The sequence below is a fragment of the Pungitius pungitius genome, chromosome 14, assembly GCF_949316345.1.
Source record: "Pungitius pungitius chromosome 14, fPunPun2.1, whole genome shotgun sequence".
NCBI classification, from domain to species: domain Eukaryota; kingdom Metazoa; phylum Chordata; class Actinopteri; order Perciformes; family Gasterosteidae; genus Pungitius; species Pungitius pungitius.
Window position 1 is genome coordinate 7,214,208 of NC_084913.1, and position 22,471 is coordinate 7,236,678.

General features: G+C 45.9%; 2 protein-coding genes across 3 annotated transcripts; one reads left to right on the forward strand and one right to left on the reverse strand.

Annotated features, from left to right (window-relative positions):
- Positions 1-1,751: 1,751 nt before the first annotated feature.
- pkdccb (protein kinase domain containing, cytoplasmic b) lies at positions 1,752-10,529 on the reverse strand. The gene is made up of 7 exons (XM_037487570.2): positions 9,686-10,529; positions 8,808-8,930; positions 7,055-7,326; positions 6,672-6,751; positions 6,258-6,365; positions 3,155-3,331; positions 1,752-2,753 (listed from the first exon to the last, which is right to left on the reverse strand). The coding sequence occupies exons 1-7, from the start codon at positions 10,307-10,309 to the stop codon at positions 2,647-2,649; spliced, it is 1,491 nt and encodes a 496-aa protein (XP_037343467.1). The 5' UTR covers positions 10,310-10,529; the 3' UTR covers positions 1,752-2,646.
- Positions 10,530-12,835: 2,306 nt separating this feature from the next.
- disp2 (dispatched RND transporter family member 2) lies at positions 12,836-22,464 on the forward strand. 2 transcript variants are annotated; one of them, XM_037485949.2, is made up of 10 exons: positions 12,836-13,101; positions 15,595-15,739; positions 15,949-16,214; positions 16,388-16,417; positions 16,522-16,645; positions 17,118-17,233; positions 17,640-17,755; positions 18,343-18,443; positions 18,677-18,835; positions 19,128-22,464. In XM_037485949.2, exons 1-10 carry the CDS (start codon positions 13,007-13,009, stop codon positions 22,437-22,439), a joined length of 4,464 nt encoding a protein of 1,487 aa, XP_037341846.2. In that variant the 5' UTR covers positions 12,836-13,006; the 3' UTR covers positions 22,440-22,464. The 2 variants fall into 2 exon arrangements, with proteins under 2 accessions (XP_037341846.2, XP_062413303.1); XM_062557319.1 differs by having other exon boundaries at positions 18,346-18,443.
- Positions 22,465-22,471: the final 7 nt, after the last annotated feature.

Consider the following 22,471-nt stretch of genomic DNA (forward strand, 5'->3'; position numbering starts at 1 on the left):
AACGACTTTCATGAGAAAACAGTTCAACTTCGGCACATATTTCCAGCTAAATAAACAACGTCAGAGGAAAGAAAGGGAATAACTTCAGTCTCAACTGTGAATACAAAAACTGTGCTGTGGATTCTTCCACTGAAACAACCACAGATTGTGATGCCTATGACTCATCAACCCCAGAAACAAAGAAAGAAGTGCTGTTAAACTGGGAATATAAACTAGATTTAACACAATAACAAAGTAGTCGGTGCTCTGCATTTGTTTCGAAACATTTGATTGTAAAAATACATCAACTATGAAAATGTAGCATCATGACAAATCAGTCAGACATTTCCTTAAGCATATAAGCAGCAATAGCTCATTGTAATAAGGTAAAGCGTATTGCTGTCATCTAACTGTTGCCTCTTCACTTGAGTCAACATCTGGATTCTGGATAAAACGAAACCAATGAAATAGTTTTGTAAATGAACATTAAATGTGTTCTGATCTTTGTCACATGCAGCTGTTTGTGCTAAGCTAACAAAATACTTTGACCATCTTTCCATTTTTTTCCACTTTGTCCCCGGCCTGCTAGGGTCAAAGGCATTGCGTACTGCTAACTGCACGGGCATGAGAGGGCTATCAGTGTTCTCATCGAACTCTCAGCAAGAATGTAAATAAGCATACCTCCCAAACTAGTCCTTTGCACGTTCTATGTGGACTTTAGGGGCCATCTGCAGGTCTTCCACCACAGTTTTAAGACTATTTACCATAGATCAGATGAAGCAAACGTTTTGTGCGGGATTATTTACTCGCCCTGCAACCAGTCGCTCTAGTTCATCCTGCCGTGTCAGTGCAGTGAGATCTGGGTGGTTTGTTCTCCTCTAATCTGACTCAGACTTCTTATCTCCACAATCAGACTCTAATCAGCCAGCTTTGTCCAGACAACAAGGGGCCAACATGAGGTAAAGAGGAGCCGGAGGCCTACCCGGTGTCTCAGCCATAAAAGTTTCATTTGTAGACAAGCCGTGCCCTTTCAAGTCAGCAGCAATGGTACAGCTGAACGGCAAATTACTCATTACGTTCATAGATGTGTTTCTTTCAAAATAACTGGTGTATTCATTTGGGATTTCTTCAATGTGTGATTTCCAACCCAACATCCGCAGGAAATATGTGTGGGGCGACCTTTAACAAAATGACCTGGCTCCTATCAGGACACTGGTATTTGGTCTGCTCATTCTCTCCCACCCCACTCCGTGGCTGCTACAGGTCCCGACTACAAATCCTCCAGCCTGCTACCCCTCGGTCCTGCCCTTATCTCAGCCGGCTCCCCGTGGCAGGCACAGATGGCGAGCCCATTCGTGTGCAAACCGCAGATTGGGCTCTGATTGTCCTGATGGCTGCCTTTGTCTAAGTAATACCTCCTCTCTCACCATGATAAAGGGAAGGTAAGTAAGCTCATTTACATGTATCAATTAAGGCTCATAATGAGCTCAGCATGACATGGCATTTGAATGCATTCCTAGAGTATTGTGCAAACTATGAGGAGCACCGAAGGTTCCATTCAGATGGGCTGCAGATTGTAAATGTGGGGGCACGAGAGCAGATAAAGGATTAAAAAGAAAACACACAAAAAAAAAAAAACAGGTCAGCATACACATGCAAGTTCCACCTCCCCCGCTTTTCACACACACAAAGGTGATAATGAGAATTAGAAAGCCTGTTAGTTAAAGCCAGGCTTAATACAATTAAATAAGTAGACAATGACAGCATAAAGTAGAAACAAATTTATATAATTAAAAAACTGTAGAACTGTACAATTACGACAAGTGAATTGTAAAAAAAAAAAAAAACACACTGAAGTGAATAATTTTTCATTGAAAATAAAAGTTTCACCCACAAGGTGCATGTAAGCTAAAAAATACACAATCACGTATTACATTTCATTTGATAAATATCTAAATGAACCAAGTTTACAAAAGTATGTAAAAACAGACTGTTTGGGAATGTTTTTTTTATCCTTTTTACTCATTGTTAATGTGGAAATGCTTACATGGTTGTTGCCATCCAATACCACAGCGCAGCTAAGCCAGAGAACCATGAAAAACAGCCGCAACCTCAGCGCATTAACATCAAAGTGTATTTGTATAAGAGCTTGTTTTCTTTTCTCGTCCTCAGGCTTCAAATGCTGAGCTGCAGCCGCTGTTCTTATTACCTCTTTGGCTTAAAAATCATTCGAGGGGGACCCCGGCCTCACAGCGAAAGCCAACACACATGGCAAATAAAGACAAGGTAGGGGGGGAAAAAAAAGGAAAAGAAACGTTGAAGGCACAAGGCTCTCCCTCCTTAATTGTACCTGAAGGGAAATCCCTTTAAATAGTAGCTGGCAGAGGCGGTGAGCTGGCAAGAAGATCAAACAGTCACTGAGCAGAAGCCCTATAAATACATCACATTCACTTGCCTCACTTCCAACGCCTCTTCGGCTCGGCGCCTATACGCTCGGGCCACTACGCTCGCCCTGCAGGGCCCACAGAGCCGAGCGGCGTTCACGAGGAGGACGCGCGGGGGGAGGGGGCGGGGGGGGGAGGGGGCGTTTGTTTTTGCGCGTCGCGATGGGCCTCAACTCTCACTCAGCTCGGACCGAGGCGGGGCCCTTCCGTTGGGGTCCTCGCGTCACGCCGTTGTGTCATCGGGAGCTTTGGCTTTCTTCACGTACACCTCGGACGTCCCATCGGGCACCAGATGACTGAAGCCGCTGCTGAAGGAGGCCAGGACCCGACCTGCACGCCACGGGCGAAAAAAAGAGAAAGAGAGAGAGAGAGAGGGGGGAACAGAAAAAGAGGCACGTTACACACATCTGCTTCTTCAATAACGGAGCATGTCTTGACTTGATAAAGTTAATAACTGTATACATTTCAACATTTAAAAGCTTCATCGAAAGATTTAAAAGAGCAGCTGCTGACTATGTTTACTCAGCAGTCGTAGTGAGACGTGATCTTGTGGGTAATTATACATGTTTATTATAGAGGGTTTTCAGTGTCTGGCTGACTTCATTTGTGTAATGAGTTTAGCAGATTAAAGTCAGCTGGAAACCACTCACAAGACCAGCAATTTGATAAAAAAAAACAAAAACAATATGGGACAAACTTGCATGCATTAGTGAAAGGAGGAGTTCACCAACCCGTCCATGTCTTCCGTCCGGTCAGAGTGAAGCTGCTGCACTGCGAGTGGGAGTTACAGATGAACGCTGCCTCTCGGGCGCCGTGGACCGACAGCACGCAGCCCTGCTGGCTGTAGGACGGCCAACAGCGGTACGCCGCGTTCCCAGAGGTCCCCATGCCTCGCATCACGGCGTAATCTAACCACAGAGGACGAGAGGCCACTTCAATGCACTGAATGGTGTTTTTTTTTGTTTTTGTTAAGCGTTCTATGGAGGATAACATTAAGTTTAATGATCCCAGTGGGGAATCTGATGCAGCGCAGCATCGAATGAGGAGAATACAGATGAGCACATGGAGGACGGCAACAATAAAAACAGTGACAACAGAAAGGACCTACTTCAAACATGTTCACTAAAGAAACGTTTGTTTCATCATGGTAGAAAGTAGCTGAAATATACATCTGGGTGTTGTAAGAAACACACTTATATTGCATTTAGAATGCATAAGTGTAAACTAAATATGTGTCTATATATGATGGATGTGCATGTTCTTAAGAAACCAAAACAGGTAAATATAAACCTTTAGATTGACCTTTTAACTATTATTTCTGAGTGTTTATAACAAATGCAACTATGGTAACAGTTATTTTTATTAGTTAATCTTCCAATTTCTTTCTGAAATGTGAAAGTGAGATTGTGAAAAATGTCTTATAGATCAACAAACTCCATGATGGGGTCAAATACTTGTTTTGTCCATCCATAACCCCAACATATCACATCTACTTTGACTAGGATGAAAGAAAAGCATCACATGTAGTGAAACTGAGAAGGTAGAACTCAAGATAGGAATAGTTGGCCACCATTTTGAACACATTTTCTCTAATGAGCTGTTCCACACTAAAAACAAAATCTCCTCACTCCACTTTCCTCCCGCCTGAACATTTGCGTTTCATTCATCATCATAACTCTTTCAGTCAGACTTCATGTGGATCTGGTCTTAAATCATCTGCTTCACATTAGTAGGAGCCACGAGAACGAAGCCTGCACACACGCACACACACACGCACACAAACACACGCACACGCACACACACACACACGCCAGAGCGGGACAAAAGCCGGGTCTGTGAGTCTGGACGGAGGAGGAGGAACACTGTTACAAACTGTTAACCTTCCTAAATGGCAGGAGCTGGTGTGTGTGTGTGTGTGTGTGTGTCCTCTATTAAGAGAAAAAGGACACGAGGATCTGCCTTCTGAGTTTGAGCAAAGGGAACAAGGAGAAGGAGTGTTACGAGGATCCTTCTGCGGTGAAAAAACAGAAGAGGCCTGTTGGGGAGCTAAAGGGTGGCCGGCCTCAGCTGTTGAGGAGACGGACGCGAATGAATATAAGCTCTTTGTGTTTGAAATGGCCGACGGGAAGACATCCTTCCTTTCTTATTTATATAAAGATTTATTTCCATTTGCGCTACGAGTTCAGCCTTTGCCTTTTTTGCCCACAACTCATCCTCCAACAAAGCACAAATGCTCCCAGCTGTGAGAAAGTTACATCAACATTACCAATGAATTTCCACCAGTCAGCGATTTCAAATTAAAACTTGATGAGCACCATTACACACACACACACACAATCTCTAACTTAGTTACGGTTTTGGCTGCAACTCTCTTCTTCCCCTCTTAGGGGGGGGGGGGGGGGGGGGATATTAATGAGCCCATGTGTCTGTTAAAACACAACTCCTCTCTGCTTGTTGATTAATCCTTTACGGCAACAGTTGGACATTTTGGGCAACGGGCTTATTTGCTTTCTTGTGAAAAGTTAGAAGATTAATAGCACTTGTCTGTGCACTAAATATAAAGCTTAAATCAGAAGGTGGGGAGTTTTGCTTAGAACAAAGACTGGAAACAGCAAGCGTGGCTATTGTCGACTAGTACAAAAATCCATTAAAAACTACCTTAAAAGTTCACAAATTAACACATAATATCCCAGTAGTTTAATCAGTACAATGTCCAAATTGTAAAAAAGACATTCAGCAGTTGGACAGGAGGTTATGCGATGCACTATATCTTGGTTGGTAGCTCTTAGAAGACTTTTAGACAGTAAAGACATTGTAGAAATCAGCGGGTAAGACGTTAAAGGAGCAGCAGCAGCTTCTCTGACCGTCGCACAGAGCTCGTTGTTCTGCAGGCCGACGGGCTGCTGGTGGTAGCTGCATATTTCCACACACACTGTACGGGGAGTGGTATTAATCATCTCATCTTACTCTGCGCACTAAAACCGGATTGCATAACGCTTCCAGACTTTGCCGCCACCCAAAAACAAAAACAAAAAAACACCCACGATATAATAACAATGTACACGGAGATCTCTGGGGGCTCTTATCTCACACACACACACACACACACACTGAGCAGCAGCAGGGCCGACTCTCGGCACCTCCTTGTTAAGCTGCAACGTTCCCCCCCCGGTGTCGACCTCAGCGGCCGGTCTTCTTTACCCAGAATCTGTGATTAAATTCACAAAGCGCTGCTATGTAAACAGTCCGGCATCTGGGGGGGGGGGGGGGGGGGGGGGGGGGAAATCTCACCACAAGAACGCAGCCAGTCATTCTGTTATTAATATTTCACGGAGAGGAATGGTGGGAGTGAACGGAGGGGGGCTGCAGCGGAGTGAGCGGAAGAGAAGAAAAGTGAAGGACTTTCGGCGTTTGTACCAAAAGAATTTTCTGTAAGGCAAGTGTATTGTTTTCTGTGTATTTGAAGTTGGACAAGAAATCGCTACATGACTACCATGAAAGGTTAAACAGGACAACTCTGCATAATACCAGCACTGTTTTTTTAAATGAACGCCGACTGCTCCTTCTGAGCTAGAGACATGCTGAATTAATCCCACTTTGTTGGTCTTGTCCTCTCATTCCAGCTGCCTAATAAACCTGTCAAAACAGCCTGAGTGGAAGAAAATCCCCCCCCCCCCTTAAGTTTAGGGATGAAAAAAAAATTGAAAACAGAGGCGTAGACTGTGAAAGTAAAAAAATAAAAAGAAGCCAAATAGTCTTTCCAAGTAAGAATAGGGTCTACAACAGGGCCCACTGCGCTTTATAAAAAGCAGCTTTCATTCCACTAGCGCTTACCTCCGATTATTGATGGAGGCAGGTTGTCCAGGTGGAGGCCAGACTTGTAGAGGAGGAGGATGTGTTCAAAGGCCTCCAGCGTTTGATTGATGTCAGCTTTCAGCTCCCCTGCGCACACACACACACACACACACACACGATTAAAATTGAGTAAAAGACTCAACTGCAGTCATAAAAGTTATACTCTCCAATATGGATGATTTGTTCTTCCCTTGCTAGGCTTCTCCTGTCTAATCACAGTCGTGTCATCACAACAGATATTTTTATTCATTACCGTGTTACATGTCAGGAAGCATCTTGTCGAGCTCATTAAAGAGAAATAACTTATACCGAGGCGTGTCATCACTCGAGTGATCGGCCTTCTGATCTCATATAGCGAACGTCCCGTCGTGTCAAGACGCCGCTCGTCCTCACCTGTGGAGTTCATGATGTGGTCTACCAGGTGTGTGAAGCCAGGCGGGGCCTGGTGAGGCAGCAGGTAGGTGAAAAAATACCTGGGGCCAGACAAAGACGACTCAGTCAGTCAGACGGGGAGACAGAACAAGCGCATAGTTCCAACAGAACATGACTTGTCTCACCCTGGTGTTAAAACAAACACAATCCATAAAGCTGTCCATTTTTAAACAGAAAGGTCTTCCTCTTCCCCCCCCAACTGAAGCTACCAATTATTCATCAAACTGCACATTTCCAGCTGTACGTCTTAACTATCAACAAACGGCTGCATTAAAGCGATCATCTGCGCGGCCGCTCTATCCATCACACGCTTTAACGCGCTGTAAAAGTGTCACTTCTCTTACCTATAGGCGTTGTAAATGTTCCTCTTCTCGTTGAGGCCCTCACACACCCCCCGCGGCGAGCACAGCACCGTGAAATTTCGGTGCGGAAACTGCAGGGTGCAGTCGGCGTCCGTCCGGCAGGCGGTCTCCGCGGCGCTGGCGTCGTCCAGGTCCGTGAGCTTCAGCTGGCCGGAAACCGTGACGAACTGCCGCGGCTGGAAGTCCAACAGAGCCACGGAGCCCAGGGGAGAATCGGACAGGAAGTGCAGGAGCCGCACCAGGTCCAGACACACCTGGGAGGAAACATGCCGAAACCTGGTCAGCTGGAGTCATGGCCGTTTTTTTTTTTTTTTTTTTTTTTTTTAACTGCATGGGATCGAAGGGAAAAAGTCGAATATTGTTCTTGCAGCTCTCAAAACCTTATAACAAGAAGTCCTTTATACGGGAAAAATGCAAAACGTGAACTGCTGCCAACTCTTCAACGTGGGGATCGGCTAATTTCCTTCACTTACTTTAGGCTCTGGCGGCTTAAAGAGTAAATGTCGCCTGCAATCATTCAATCAGAATAATTTATATTGATTTACTAAACTGACAACTCCAAAGTACTGAGTTTACTATCATAGAAAAGTCAAAACAGCAAGAAATCAAATTGGGGAACGTAGAATATAATATTTCTTGGAAAAAAAGTGTTACATGGTTATTTGATAAAGATAAAAATAAATCAGATTTAATCAGTAATGAGAAAATGTACTTGCTCCAGAACTGAGTTTAGTTTTTTGTGTTTTTAACAAATATTAGTGGATTATGTGCTTCCTGCAACCTAAAATACTGGAATGACTAAAAAGGTTGGTGGTCAAGGTTCAATTTTTAATAATATAAATGTCACTAAATCCCTAAAAATTGAGAAAAAAAAGTCTCAAGTCTTTACAAAAAGACACTGCTAAAGCCACATTTTCAAGACTGCTTTTACAGTTCTCTTTAAATCCTACAATTTAAACTGAGGGAAAATAGGCTGCTAAAGGCAACACAAAAGCATTAGCCATGCACTGACGGAGCATGAAATGATTCTGTCACACTGCAAACACAGCTCCGGTGTTGGGTAATGCTCAGAGTCTCCGGGACGTCACTCGCTGGGATCGAAGCACTGTAATAACAGGGCTGGGCGAAACCGAACACCCCCGGATTACTGTAGCTTGCGCAGATGCAACCAAGCTGAAAGAGGCCGAGCAGCTTCAGGGGGGTATTATGAACGGCTATTTGGGTGATGCAGCAAAACGAGGCCCATAGTTGAGATGATAGTGGCAGGCTGTGCCGTTACTTTTGCTAATCCAAAAGTCTTTTGTTTTTGTAATTTTTTCTTCCCCATTCACACGCATCCATGCGCTCACACACACTCACTCACACACACACACACACACACACAGGATCCCTGGAGTGCAAATTCAGCCTCTGTTGACTCCAACTGTGAGCATACCTGTGTTGGGGGTTGACTAAAACAGTGTGTGTGTGATGACATGACATTCCTAGCCTGCAGTGGATTAACTCCAGGACCCATCTCCATTCCCACAGCGGCCTGATCAAATACACCGAGGGACAGATGTGGGACCTACAGGAGTTTCAAAATGTCCGCCTCCATGATCTTACACACGCTGCTTCTCCCCTGCCAAGAAAAGCGAGGGCTCGCACACGCTCGACGGGCAGAATAATGTGCGAGCGGTGTAGCGCGAAGAATAAATGGCAGAGCATGCGTGCCGATGGGGACGAACGCGCTTACCCTGAATCTGTCCTCCCAGGGACTCTGGAGAAGCTGGATCATCTGAAGAGGATTCCCCTGCTCCAGAATGACCGTGACTCTTCCATCCTCTCCTCGTCCTCCTTCTGCACAGTGACCTTTGAGCTGTCAGAATGTAAATTAGTGAAGTAGAGCAACAAAAAAACAAAAACAACTATCAAGCATTTTTGTTTGTTTTTTACTCTGTAGAAATGAGAGGAAGCAACAAAGTTCAAGTGTCTAAAGGTTGTGATGGTAGGAGGTATTTGGAGGACATGATGTTTTCTCTGCAGATCAGACTCGAGGATAATGTGCTCTTTATATACTTGTCAAATCGATTGTTTGAGCCACTGGACACACCGCTGTCACCAACGGCCGCCAGAGAAACAAACTGGCCGGTTTAATTCAAAAGTAGCTAAATTGGGCTGTAATGATTTGAGTGAATAAACTCTGTGGGGGTTTCAGATGTAGCCGGGGATTGTAGAGGGGACAGAAGCACATTGTCTGCTCTCGCCAAACTGGACCCAAAAGGTCAGAAGAGGGTCAGTGAATTTAATTTAATTACATGGGAAGGTCCTGCAGAGCCAGTGAGGCCTTTCATCCAGTTCAGTGTGTTTGAGACAAAGGAAACTGTGGGATGGCCGACATGCATTATGGAAAAATGTATTTCATTAATATATATATATATTAATAAAATAAAATTATTAGCTCTTGTGTTGTGTAAAGTGAGCAGCCCGTATGATGTTTTACTTTCCAAGAACTTCTGCATTCACACATATTGTTACTTAGCTTGCTTTGTCATTTGGACAGTAACCATTAATATGTTAGGGGCTTAACATAAAGTAAAGCCTTTAAATGAAAGGCAAGGAGAGCACCTTTACCTTAATGACGTTGGGATGCTGCAGCCTCTGTAACAGAACTATTTCTTTCTTCAGCTTGTAGGAAACAAGCTCTCGGCAGCCTCGGGGGTCTCTGAAATCCTCCACACACTTCCCCATGTCGATCCCCTGCTCATTGACGAGTTTCAACGCCACGGGCTGCCCTCCGGCTAGATTCACTTTGACAACCAGTTTTGTGTATCCAGACCCGAGAATCTCCACAGCCTGCATGTCCACCAGAGAGTCGCAGTCCATCTCATCCATCCGCGCTTTCCTGGAGCCGTGCGCGATCTCGTTCCACAGGCTGTGATCCAGAGTCGAGTCCCGCGTTTGGTCACGGCGGAGAGAACGTGGGCTGTCACCGCGCAGTCCGTTTTCAGCATCATCGTCACGATAATCGGGTAATAGCAGCGGAATGATTTCTTTTCGCCGCTCGCTGAGTTGGTAAATCAACGCCCCGCGGAGAGACGCAAACTCCTCCTCATCACCAGCAACGGTTGCATTGGCAAAGTGAGACACGGTCCCCCCAAACTGCTGCACGCTGCTGATCAAGAGTGACACCAGAATAGAAAGAACCACGAATGCCAGGAGGGCCGCCGCGCGTAAAGGGTTGCCCATGCCGGGCATTGTGCTCTTCGTGGCACGGCCGCTGCTCTGAAGACGGCGCGGCCTCCGGCTGAACGGACGCCTTTTACTGTTCTGCTGCAGAAAGTGATCGGCTTCTTGCCTCCACCTCCCCGGGAACTCCCTCTAGAGGTGTGTCCTGTCCGCTCGTAACTTTACACCCGCGCAACAGCCTTGCCGGGGAGCTCGACCCCGTGTTGTCACATAACGCGCGTGTTAAAAGTGCTCTGCGCAGCTGATTTTACGACAGCAATCAGCGGGGCGCGCAGAACCGCTGCGGGAGAATCACGAACTGTACTTTGGATTAAACACACAGGGGACAGAGATACATTTGAACTTTTTTGGTAACACACGCATTTGAAAAAAAAAATGTATTTCAATATGCGTACTGGTTAATTCATGAAAAAAAAAATCTAATATGATTATGGTCTCATGTTGTTCAACATGGAACCGATATAATTATTATCATGGAGAGACAAAGTGGGACTGCAGTCACGTTCCGAATCTGTCCAGCAGGTGGCAGCCAAACCCCTTTTTGTCTTGACTTAAAAATGACCACTTGGATTTGTTAACACAAGGGTTGTAGTAACACAGCAGGTCTGCACAAGTCCACAGTACACTGCTCTTTGTGTCCACTCCCATCTCCTGTTGTATCCTTATCTGTATTCATCCAACTGTGTTTGTTTCATAGGACTGAAGCGGCAAAAAAAGCATTTCCCTTTGCATCACCACTCGCTGGTATAGAAATGTGCCACAGGAAATTACCATGGCTGTCACCTCATTACCAGCCAGAAGCCAAACACCCTCTCTCCAGCCTCTCATTATGTTTGTATGTGTGTGTGTGTGTGCGTGTGCGTGTGTGTATCCAGTGTGTATTTTTTTCTGTTCTTGTTAGTGCATGTTTTTTGCTACTGCACAGCGCAAGTGAATCAGTGTCTGAAGTCAACGAGGTATTAGCCACGTCAGCAGCAGCAGCAGCACATGCTCATGAGAAAACCCCACTGCAGTCCTTTTGTTTTAATCTGAGGGCAACGTTGACCAAGCACACGCTAAGAAAATCTTGTGCATGAAGATCGTTGAGAAAGTTAAAGCTCATGGGTCCACTCAACGTCATCATTTGAACATGAAGGATGAACCCCTCGCCATTGACCAGCTGTGATTAATGGCCTCTCTTAAAGCAACTCGTCCCATTTGTTTGAATCAGTTTTGAGCATCATCACTCAAAGCGGCACAAACAGATATAAATTATAGCAACAAAAAATAAAGATGCCTCTGCTTCTCATTTTAAACCATGAAATAGGGCTTTCTGCTCCCTCCCGTCGAAACCTCCCTACACCCTCCCCCTCTCGATCTTTGCCTTTCCTCCAATGAATCATTTCCCTTTTTCCCAGCGTGGCCCCTCAAACATAAGGGCCCAGTGCCATGATTCATATTTATAACCAGAGCCAGAACAGCAGCAGCCTCATTAGCAGAAAGTCACTGTTTCTGCTTCTTTTTTTGCCTTTCAGCTTTGACTCTCTTTTCTCTTAATAAAAAATAAACAGTCATATACCTTTTTACCTCTCTTTTTTTTGGGAAACGGTAAAGCTACTTTTTGGTTACAAAAAGTCACACTATTTCCTTATCTTTGTACAATTTGAGAGGGAAAGCTTTGACATACTACCCTAAAGACTGGAGGCCTATTCACAGGTATAACTTAAGATATGATGATGAATCACAAGACTATCGGCAACTACTTTCTATAAAAAAGGGTTCTGGTTCTGTGTGTGATTTATTAATGCTTAATTCATCATTTAATAAAGCTATATAGAACAGTTATACAATTGAATAAAACATTCTTTCAATCGTATAATGCTGTACATTTTGTAAACTATTAATGAATGCTTCTCACTTTCTAATAAGCCACCTGGTGTTAGTTCTTCTATCCAAAGTCTACAGCTGGTAAAACATGTATTTTTTTAAAACAGTACAGCTTCACAGGGATCTTCAACACCTGGCAACCCAAACACTGTCCTAAGGCTTATAACTGATAATGAAGGAGCTTCATTCATCATTAACAATAAGTAACACATTGTACACGGTGCGAACACGGTGTAAAGCGGTGTTCATTTGTCTTATTGGGCAACCAACGTGAATGTCGGTCATATGGCTGCATTCGATCAAAGTCTTCTTCTTGTGGATGCTAATAAGTGACAGGGGACAATACCCGGATTCGCCTCATCGGGCTCTAACACGATGTTCAGTCCAATGGTGGATGAGTAGCTGGAGACCCCCCCAGTGAAGTGTTGCTTTTAATTGAACACAGCATCCCTCCCTGTGCACCTTCGTAACGCACTCGCTTAAACAGCATCTGTAGCTGCAGTCTGAACCAATTAAGCAGACGCTGTCTGTGCCGTGATTCGGCGCTCCAGCACCGCGGCCGGTTGGACAGCGCCGCGGCGCCGGCCTCAGCATCACCGCGCCTCCGCCAATCAGGGCGAGGCTCGGGGGGGGGGGGGGGGGGGCAGATTAACCCAAACAGCCCCGGTGCTGCTCCGTAGTACCCAGCCTCAGAAAAACAAGCTCCCGGTCCTCGTGGAGTCACTCTGCGCAGATGAAACTGCTTGCTTAGCGCGCTTCTAAATGACATGGAATGCATAGGCTCACAGCCGTGTATTTATTCATATATTTTGTAATTGGGTGTTTGAGCGCAGGCAGGAGATGGAGGCGTGCTCGATGAGAGGAGAAAGCACGGACGCGATAGTGATGGATGATTCTCCCACGGATGAAAGGGGAATCCAGGAGCCCTGCCAGAGGTGGGTTGCCTTTTCTTATCAGTGCGTTGCTCAGGTGCTTCCCTTAGAAAAATAAATGCCATTTCCATTTGTAGACGTGGACGTGTTTTAACCCTCCCGTGGCCGATGTGAGAATCGTTCATCCAGCTGTGTTTAAGCTGTCGACAATGATATGATTGCTGCTGTTGCTTTTTTTTTGGGAGGGGGGGGGGCGCATTTTAACATGGCATCATTAATTCGTGATTATTTGTGCTGCTGATGTTAAACAACTATAACATTAACCACTGTTATTGCTGGCCTTTGACATACATGCAGTCCCGCCAGCAGCTATACGTTAACCTGACAACTGTAAGATATGTTCAGTGTCATCAACCTCCTTTTGGGTCTATTTAGGCTACTTTATATAAATATATATGACAAAACATATATAACAGCCAAGGGGTCTACTAACAGGAAAGTGTGGCAGGGACCAGCTGAGGCCTGCCACCATTCACACCAGAAAACCAGACACAATTGTGTCTTCTCGTCGAGCTCTCGTTTTGGAAACGTTACCATTTGGCCTCCTGAATACAGCCTGGGCTTTTGTGCTTTTTCCTCTTGTGTGTCTATTTGAACGGTGTTTGAGGACATGACATTGACTGACATCCAGGATGCGCTGTTGGAGGGAAGAGCGACAGAGACCTAATGGCACATGGCAGCCAGTTGTGGATATTTTTGTATTCTCATTGCTGCAGTCTTTTGAATGCCTAAAAGCTTTCCTCAATCCCTATTAGTATATGTTTAGTGCACATAAGAACAACTGAATCAGTCAAACTTTGGTTGGAAGGGAATTATTCTTAAGAAGATATGAATGCACGTATACAGAGGCACACATTTGTCTTACTTGTACTTACATTTTACAAACTATAGAGCTGCAAAAGGTCACTTACACAATATCATGAGGCAATTGTGTAACCCACACGTGTCATTTTGTCTACATTGATCATTATACTTTAGAAACCTTTAATAATATATTATCCCACTTAAATAAGATTTGTAAGAGGGTACTTTTACAGTACACAATTACTCATTTTTGCATTTTAATATTCCCATTGGATTCATTTATCAGCTAAAACCATTGCAGTCATTCTGACATCAGTGAAAATGATGTTATTGCTACTACAGAGTGCATATTTAAACATCAATATTAGCACACATTTCTCCCCTCACGGATATGTGTTACTATGTTGGCCATCTCCTTAAAGAACCATCAAACGGGGATAATGGGATTAAATACAGAGCGGCTGTCGGTCACATGTTACACACCACTAATAATTTAACATCTGTTTTACCTGCAGTTCCGGATCGATGGATTTTTATAATGCCAAAGTATTACACTGTTAAATTGATTTCCACGTACTCCTTATGAGTCTATTTACTCACTCCAGCTACTAAATAGCTTAAAGAAGATTACAATCATTTGATACGTGCCTGAGGTTGTTGAGAACAATGTGGCCTATTTATTATTTAGAACAAAAAATGTAATTAATACAAAGACAAAACAGTGAGATTCAGGTCCTTGATGAGCTCCACTCCCTCTGCCCCCGTGTACCAACAAACCAAGAGAATACACCGCATCTGTGCGAGGAATTATGGGATGCAAATAAACCAGTGTGAGCTCCTTTAGGCTCTGTTGACTTACTCTGTCGCCATGGTGACAAGGCAGGAAGTGTGGCTGGATCCAGTCAACTGAGGGAAATCAAGCATATGGTAGACGGCACAGACCTCGCGGCCCCTTCAGAGAAAACCAAAGCTTTACTTAGTAATTCAGTTTGGTCTGTTTGTTTATGTTACAATGGGCATTCAGGACTTCTTAAAATCTAAATTGTGGATGTATAAGGAATTCAAATAAATAATCCTGACTGTGATCAGATTTAATTGTTACATTTCAGCATGGACCAAAGCGATGGGCCAACCAGTGCGTGCACCTCTAGAGCTAACTGCTCGTGTGGCTGAAAATAGATCATTCTGCAGCAGTTTTATTTCAAGAGTGAGAAAGGGGTACGTTGAAACATATGAAACATAATTCACTCGGGGCCTCTCCTGATTGCTGCCATTACCCATTATTCCTCTTTGACAGGTGCTTTTCTCATTATGGGGTCTGTGACATGTTGTGAAAAGAGTTTTTCGCTCTGCCTTCTTCTTTTTTTAAAGCCTCCTTTCTTTTTTAATTGGTCTCCTTACTTCCAGCGGTGCCTTACCCAGAAATCCATTTGCTCACCTCATTAACTCAGCTGGATGAGCTCAACTCTCCGTTGAACCCGAGATGTCAATCGTTGAAATAGACGCCAAGCGTTTTAAAAACATCTTCTTCTGCTTAGTTTCATTGACTCAACTATTGCATCTTTTTTGTTGTTCCTTTCTTTATTTAATTTGATCATTTTTCTACTCCCGGAGCCACGTTTCACCTTCCTTCTTTTTTCGCGCCCTCTCACCCGTCTTTCTCTCCTCCCGTCCGTCTCCTCCCGTCCTCAGCGAGATCCCGGCCGTGTGTCTGTGCCCTCCTGACAGCGAGTGTTCAGCCGAGGCCCAGTTGACAGTCATCCAGTCTGCAGGGGAGCTATGTGACAGCTGCAGCAGCCTCGACAGACCCTCTTCCTCCTGCCAACTTTATCACCAAGTATGCCCGGGCGCTGACTGTGCTGTGTGCTTGTTTAGGATAGAAATTCAGGGACTCTCTAGGACAGAAAGTTTAGAAATAGATCCAGGATTTTGGCGGAAGTTGGGGATAAAAGTCATGATATCAGTCAAATGACTTGAACGATAAACACAATTTCTGTAATTCATATATCCGGCAACTGCATTTTCTCTCTTCCTTTTCTTCATTAGGTCCCCCAGGGCCCTCAAGTCGGGGCCTACAATTTGCCAAATCCCCGAAAGTGTCCCAACCGCTGCCATTTCGGTCCAATAAAACCGCACACCTGCCATGACTGCCATTCCAACACAACAGGTCCTCATGCTGACGGGGGCAATGTGAAGGTGGAACGTTCTGCCCACCAGACGTGCCGGCGCGGCGCGGCGAGATGTCATTGGCTGCGAGGGTCAAACGAGAGCGGGAGTCAGAAACCGACGCAGAGGCACGTGGTGACAGTAAGGTGTGTTCTACTGCATTTAGAGAAATATGCCTGTCTGAGTTGGACCAGGTGATTATTGCCATCGAGGGGTTCGTTAGCTTAGCTTGGAGCAGGCTGCAGCGACACGTTGAACAAACATTGTGTGTGGAATCTTTTTCAAATAATTAGAGACAATGTTTCTCAACTGTTAACAGGGACAGAGGAGTCTACTGTATCCTGAGAAAGTAAGTACTCAAGCCCATTTTCCCTTTAACATCCTCCTTTAAAGAGCGTTTAGAACTATCATTATTTAGGGTCATGTCTTCCTCTGTGGTTTCCTATTTGGCAGTTATTCCCAGGTGATAGTGGACTACCCGTTAGCGGTGTTGGTGGGTTGTGCCGTGCTGCTGGTGGGATGTTCACTGGCTGGACTCCTCATTGGTCCACTGCCCGACTTCTCTGACCCGCTGCTGGTGACTACCAAAGACACACACACACACACACACACACACACGCACACGCACGCGCACGCACGCACACACGTACTGACACAAGCTTCATCCTGCAGTCCACATGGTGCAGCACATGGACGGTACATCTCCTCTGTAAAGTCTACACACAAAACTCCTTTTTCCCCCTCAACAAGATCTCAGCCTGATCCATTTACTTCAGTAATACCTCTGATTCAAGGAACTGTCACAGTATTTAAATTAAATCAAAACAATGCATTGTTCAAGTGGATCTAAAGAAAATTAGGAATGAGATATGATGGATTCATGAGTGTGGGGCTTTTCCTTAGATAACATCAAACACTCATTTACCAAACAAGCTAATTGAGATTATAGGGTGCTTATGATGCTGATTTATTCAGTAAGCTGCAGCAATGTTTTTAGCTTTGATGTGCTTGTGTGCGCGTGTGTGCGTACGCGCGTTCTTTTTTTTCAGGGCTTCAAGCCGCGGGGAACACACATCGGAGTTCGGCAGTCAAGCTTGTCTAAGCTGCAGGAGAACACTGGACCGGGCAGAAAACTGTCTCGTTTACCTCAGCAGCTCAGCAGAAGGTCAGCAGAGGGATTCACGAGAGTGCACGAGAGCATGCTTCCTACGCATGCACGGGGTCCGGGGCTTACACATGTAACTGTTCCTTGCTTTAAGAGTAGGATCTTCTTTAACACTATTGACATAAAAACATAGAGATTTTAAACAAATAAGAGATAATGTATTAAAGCTAATAGGTGGAGCAACCTATGGGAGACATTTCCCACAGGAGACGGTGGAAAACAAAAAATAATATTGATTTACTTTGCCAGGTAAACACAGTTTCAAATGAATGTTACTCTGCTCCTTTCTGTATGGGAAAATGTGTTTATTAATTCGTTAATGCAGGTTTAAAATGATTCCATTGTGAGACTGAACAGGAGTTAACTGAGGTTGTAAAAGGGGCCCATGTGTGTCCTTCTGCACTAGTTTCGGGGGTGCTGTCAGCGGGGACGGCAGCGGCACCCAGGAGGCCCCCAGGCTTCGCATCAGGAGGATGCTGGCCAGAGACTCGTCTCCAGACACGTTCCTCTGTGACGCTCCAGGTGAGTCCGTCCTGATCAAGCAGTTCGTTCACCGATGATGGACTAATCTATCAGATTTAAAGTTACGATGAGAACACGGCCATAATCCTAACTGTAGACTTCTGCACATTTGCAAACGTCACCAAGTAAGGAAGGTTACGTTTCACCGCTGGCTCCAGCATCCTCAGCAGAGCAAGAAAATAATATGGAAATATTAGTAAAACAATGGAAATTGGATGAGTGCTTATTCAACATTTGAGCAACTCTAATATATGCAAATCCTGGGCGCTGAAGGCAAAGCCTTCCAGCTTGTTAGGGAATAATCAGCACTCCAGGCTAATGGAAACAGTACAACATACAAAACAAACAGTTACAGCTTATTGGTTAAATGTAAATCAACAGAAAAATAGTGAGATGTCAAGAAGACTTGAATAATAGCTTTTAGCTTTAAAGAGAACAGTTTTAAAGCATTTCATTTTGCAGGTTATACCAGATTTTTTTCACTAGCTTGATTTTGAAATAGTGTGCTGGCAGACTTGTAAGCATACAGTGATGCTGTCCACAGCTGTCCATCTCCTGTCTGTTGAAACCATCTGTCTGTCTCCAAGCAGGCGAGCGCTTGGCTCAACTGGTGTTTCGATCGGAAAACTCAGCCAGTCTCTGGAGTCTGAAGGCCATTCACGCCATGTGTGAGATGGAGCAATCCAGGGTTCGCTCCGTTCTACTCACTCCCTCACCTTTGCTCCTCTGACTTTTGCTTTGCTCGTCATGTCTTCAATCTCACTCTTGTTTCATCTCCCTTTAATCGTTTTAAGTGCTGACAAAAACTGACAAAAAAAGAATTTTCATGTGCATTGCCCAGTTTGAAATTAAGTCATTTCTTTTCGCGAGTTTGTTTCAAATGGGCATGTGTTCAAAAGATCTTTCGCTGATCTCACACAGATCCGCTCGCAGGCTCAGTTCCAGGACTTGTGCCAGCAGCATGTGAGGGGGGGGGCCGAGGGTCCGGCCAGAGGCGGCTGTTGTCCAAGCTGGTCTCTGGGGAATTACTTGGCTGTCCTCACCAACGCCTCCTGCTGCCTCAGTCTCACCTCACACCAGGTTCCGTAGCTTCCTCCTCTCATTACGAATGTACCAGACAAGAAGTAACTACATGTGGTTTTTGCACGCTGCCCATTCTGTGACGTAAAATGTCCAGTACAAAACTATTTGATTAGTATCAGAGTGCGAGAATGATCTTCTCATCCAACTTTCCTGCAGTAAACAAATCTGTGCTAAATTTACAAAAGTTTCCCTAAAGTGGATCCTGCCGGTTAAGGGAAAGTGGATGAGGTCATTTACAAGACTTAATTTTAACTATGTTTTTTTTTTTTCTTCTTATTTCCCCCCTTAGGTGTCTGAGTCTTTGAACCTTCTCCGGAAATGCGGCCCCTACTATCACGAGGGACTTCTAGTGGAGGCCTGTGTTGAAAGACCTGAACTTGGCGGCTGTTCCTCTGTCCCGTCCCGCTGTAAACAGTCTCCCGTGGTGTTCCAAATCCTGCACTTCCTGGTTGATAAAGACTTCCTCAGCCCGCAGACCGTTGAATACCAGATCCCGACGCTGAAGTACAGCCTTCTCTTCTTACCCGTCGACAAAGGCGAACACATGATGGAGATGTACATGAACAGTCTTGAGGGTCGGGAGCTGAGGCACAACAACACCACCATCACTGGCATGGACTTCGGCATCAAGCAGAGGCTTTTCAAGTATTACCTGGCAAAAGATGCAATCTACCCCGTGCTAGCGGTTGCCTCCCTTCTTTTCACTATGGCTCTTTATCTCCACTCTCTTTTCCTAGTAGCATTATCCCTGATAGCAATCACAGGCTCCCTCCTGACCTCCTATTTCTTCTATAAAGTAGCGTTTGGCCTGACATTCTTCCCGCTGGTTAACCTCTCAGCAGCTCTTATTCTCTTGGGGAGTTGCTCTAATCATGTATTCATCTTCGCCGATTTCTGGAATCTGCAGCTATCGCAGAATCCGTCCGCCTCACTCGAGAAGAGGGTAAACAGAGCTTTGCAGGAAGTCGGGTATTTAATTTTAGCGTCGGGGTTGACCTCCAGCGCGGCATTTTTCTCCGGTTATCTCAGCAGCATCACAGTCATCCGATGTTTCTCTGTTTATTTGGGAACTTCCTCGTTCATCAGCTCCATCGTGGCGCTAGTTTGGCTGCCGTGCTCTTTCACGCTGCGCGAGCGCCACATGGAAGCGTCCTCTGCGTCCGTAGCCGTGCAGGGATGGAAACCATGCTGCTCGAAGAACGCCGGGGGCTTCTGGGATACGAGCTTGCGCAAGAGATGCCTCTTCGCTCTCGGGCAGAAGCTGAGAGAATTAAAAAGAGGTCTCAGTGACACTTCCAATTTGTTGTTTCTGAAAATCCTGCCCTGTGGAGTGGTGAAGTTTAGGTACATCTGGGTGTGCTGGTTTGCAGTGCTGGCTGCCGGAGGCACCTACATGTCCTGCATTGATCCAGGCATGAAGCTGCCCACCTTAAACAGCAGGGTGGCCCAGCTTTTCCGCTCCAATCACCCGTTTGAAAGGTATGACGCAGAGTATCGTCACATGTTTATGTTTGAGAGACGGAGGAATGGCGAAGAAAAAGCCGTTGAGTTAAGGCTCGTTTGGGGTGTCAAACCAACTGATGACGGGGATCACTTCGACCCCAAGAGCAACGGCTCTTTAATTTTTGACCCGGACTTTAACATGAGCCGGCCAGACGCACAGGTTTGGTTGAGGGATTTTTGCGGGCGGGTTCAGAACCAAAGCTTCTACTCCCCTCCGTCACCTGAGGATAAAGACGTTACGACAGACAACGTCTGTCTCGTGGAGCAGCTGACGCGGTGGGTGTCTGTCAGACGCTGCTCAGAGAGCGATGACTCCCTCCGTTTTTGCTGCAATGACATCCCTTTCCCCTACCCCCCTAGCGTTTTTGAGAAGTGCCTCAGTAAGATGCTGGTGGAGCGGTATGCTGAAGGCCATCTGGCCCACAGCGGAGGCCTGTACTTCCAGCCAGATGGCAGGGTCGCTGCCCTGGTGTTGTCATTCAAGACCACATACCTCTACAGCTTTAACTTTAGCCGGACCAGTCTATTCTACAGAGAAACCCTCAGATGGTTTGACAGAGAGATGTCAGGCGCGCCCCGAGGGCTGGAGAACGGCTGGTTCATCAGTCACCTGTCTCTTTTTGACCTGCAACAAGCTTTGAGCTCAGAGACTCTGGTGATAGCTGGCTTCTCAATAGCCCTCACGTTCGCTTTGCTTTTCTTAACCACCTGGAGTATTCTGCTGAGCATATATGGGACCGCAGCTGTGGGAGGGAGTGTTTTTGTCACCATCAGCCTCCTTGTCCTTCTTGAATGGCAACTGAGTGGCATCGAAGCTCTGTTTATATCAGCAGCAGCAGGGCTGTCTGTTGACTTTGTTGCCAACTACTGCATTTCCTACAGCATGGCTCCTCATTCAGATAAAATTGGCAAAGTAGCACACTCAACTAAAAGAATGGGATGTCCTGTAGCCATAGTTTCTGGTGCATTTTTTTCAATGGGGATCATCATGTTGCCCGCCACGGTCTTGCCATTCCGAAAACTTGGGATCTTCCTCTTTTTGGTGAAATGTGTAGCATGTGGATTCGCAACCTTCTTTTTCCAGTCCCTGTGCTGCTTTTTTGGACCCCAGAAAAACTGCGGCAGGATCTTGCTGCCATGTTTCTCGGACAGCGACGACGGCGTGCTGTCCTCTTGCACGGCAGCAGAGCCCGGTTCCTCGCCACCCAACGGGGCCTTCGGCCGATCTAGAGGGAGGAGGAGCTATGACAAAGAAGCAGGTGGCTATCTCTACCCTGACCACCAATGTCAGCCGAGGCAGAAACACACTGGAGCAGGGGGAGGCGAGGGCAGAGGGCCTGAGCAATACGAGCTGCAGCCATTGGCCTATCGACTGAGCGACAGCTTTGAAAACAGCACGTGCACCAGCAAGCTGTCCAACCGGCCGTCCGTGCTCTCCGATGAGATCGATTACTGCGGGCGGGAAGCGTGCAGGAATAGCGTAGGTGGGGACAGTCGGGAGACGTGCAGTCGTCAACACAACAGCTGCCAGCAGCCTCCGGCCCTTCAGACTTCGTCTCCGTACAGAGCGAACACCCTTCGGCCCGAAGACGTGGGCAAGGACAAACAGCTGTGTAGAACATGCAGAGGTCAGCCTGGTCGGGTAAAGCACTGGAGCAGTACGACGTTCTCCTCATCCTCCAGCATGGAGGACACCATCATCAGCCACACACAGGAGACCATCGACCAGCCATCTCAAAGCAAAGACGACCAAACCACAGAGGAGAGCCTATATCAGCATCACCCCTCTAGCAAGGGCCACCTCTCCTCCCTGTCACGGAGCTCGTGCGAGGGTCCTAATGAGACGTGCCTCACTGACACCGAGCCGGGGCCTTCTAGTAGGGGGCAAAATGAAGGCCGGGAAGAGGTTCAGTTAAGACCAGGACATCTAAACGGTAAGAGAGAAACGCTTCGTCTCTCACTGAAAGAAACAGTGTACGAGACTTGTAATAAGGGCCGCACAAGTCAGAGTGAAGAAGTTGTGATCTTACCCAACAGTAAGCCAGACCTGCCTGACGTTTGGATAAAGAGAGACGGACAACGGGAGGACACGTGTTGAGCAAAGACCGTATGATAACATGGGCATATACA

What these genes read in the sequence shown, in the direction of transcription:
- pkdccb (XM_037487570.2), bottom strand. Translation starts at nt 10,309, where the DNA reads ATGCCCGGCATGGGCAACCCTTTACGCGCGGCGGCCCTCCTGGCATTC. An exon ending in AACATTTACAACGCCTATAG is followed by an intron (nt 6,752 to 7,054) that starts GTAAGAGAAGTG and finishes GTCTGGCCCCAG; the next exon opens with GTATTTTTTCACCTACCTGC. An exon ending in CGGACGGAAGACATGGACGG is followed by an intron (nt 2,754 to 3,154) that starts GTTGGTGAACTC and finishes CGTGGCGTGCAG; the next exon opens with GTCGGGTCCTGGCCTCCTTC.
- disp2 (XM_037485949.2), top strand. Translation starts at nt 13,007, where the DNA reads ATGGAGGCGTGCTCGATGAGAGGAGAAAGCACGGACGCGATAGTGATG. An exon ending in CCTGCCAACTTTATCACCAA is followed by an intron (nt 15,740 to 15,948) that starts GTATGCCCGGGC and finishes TTTCTTCATTAG; the next exon opens with GTCCCCCAGGGCCCTCAAGT. An exon ending in TCAGTCTCACCTCACACCAG is followed by an intron (nt 18,836 to 19,127) that starts GTTCCGTAGCTT and finishes TTCCCCCCTTAG; the next exon opens with GTGTCTGAGTCTTTGAACCT.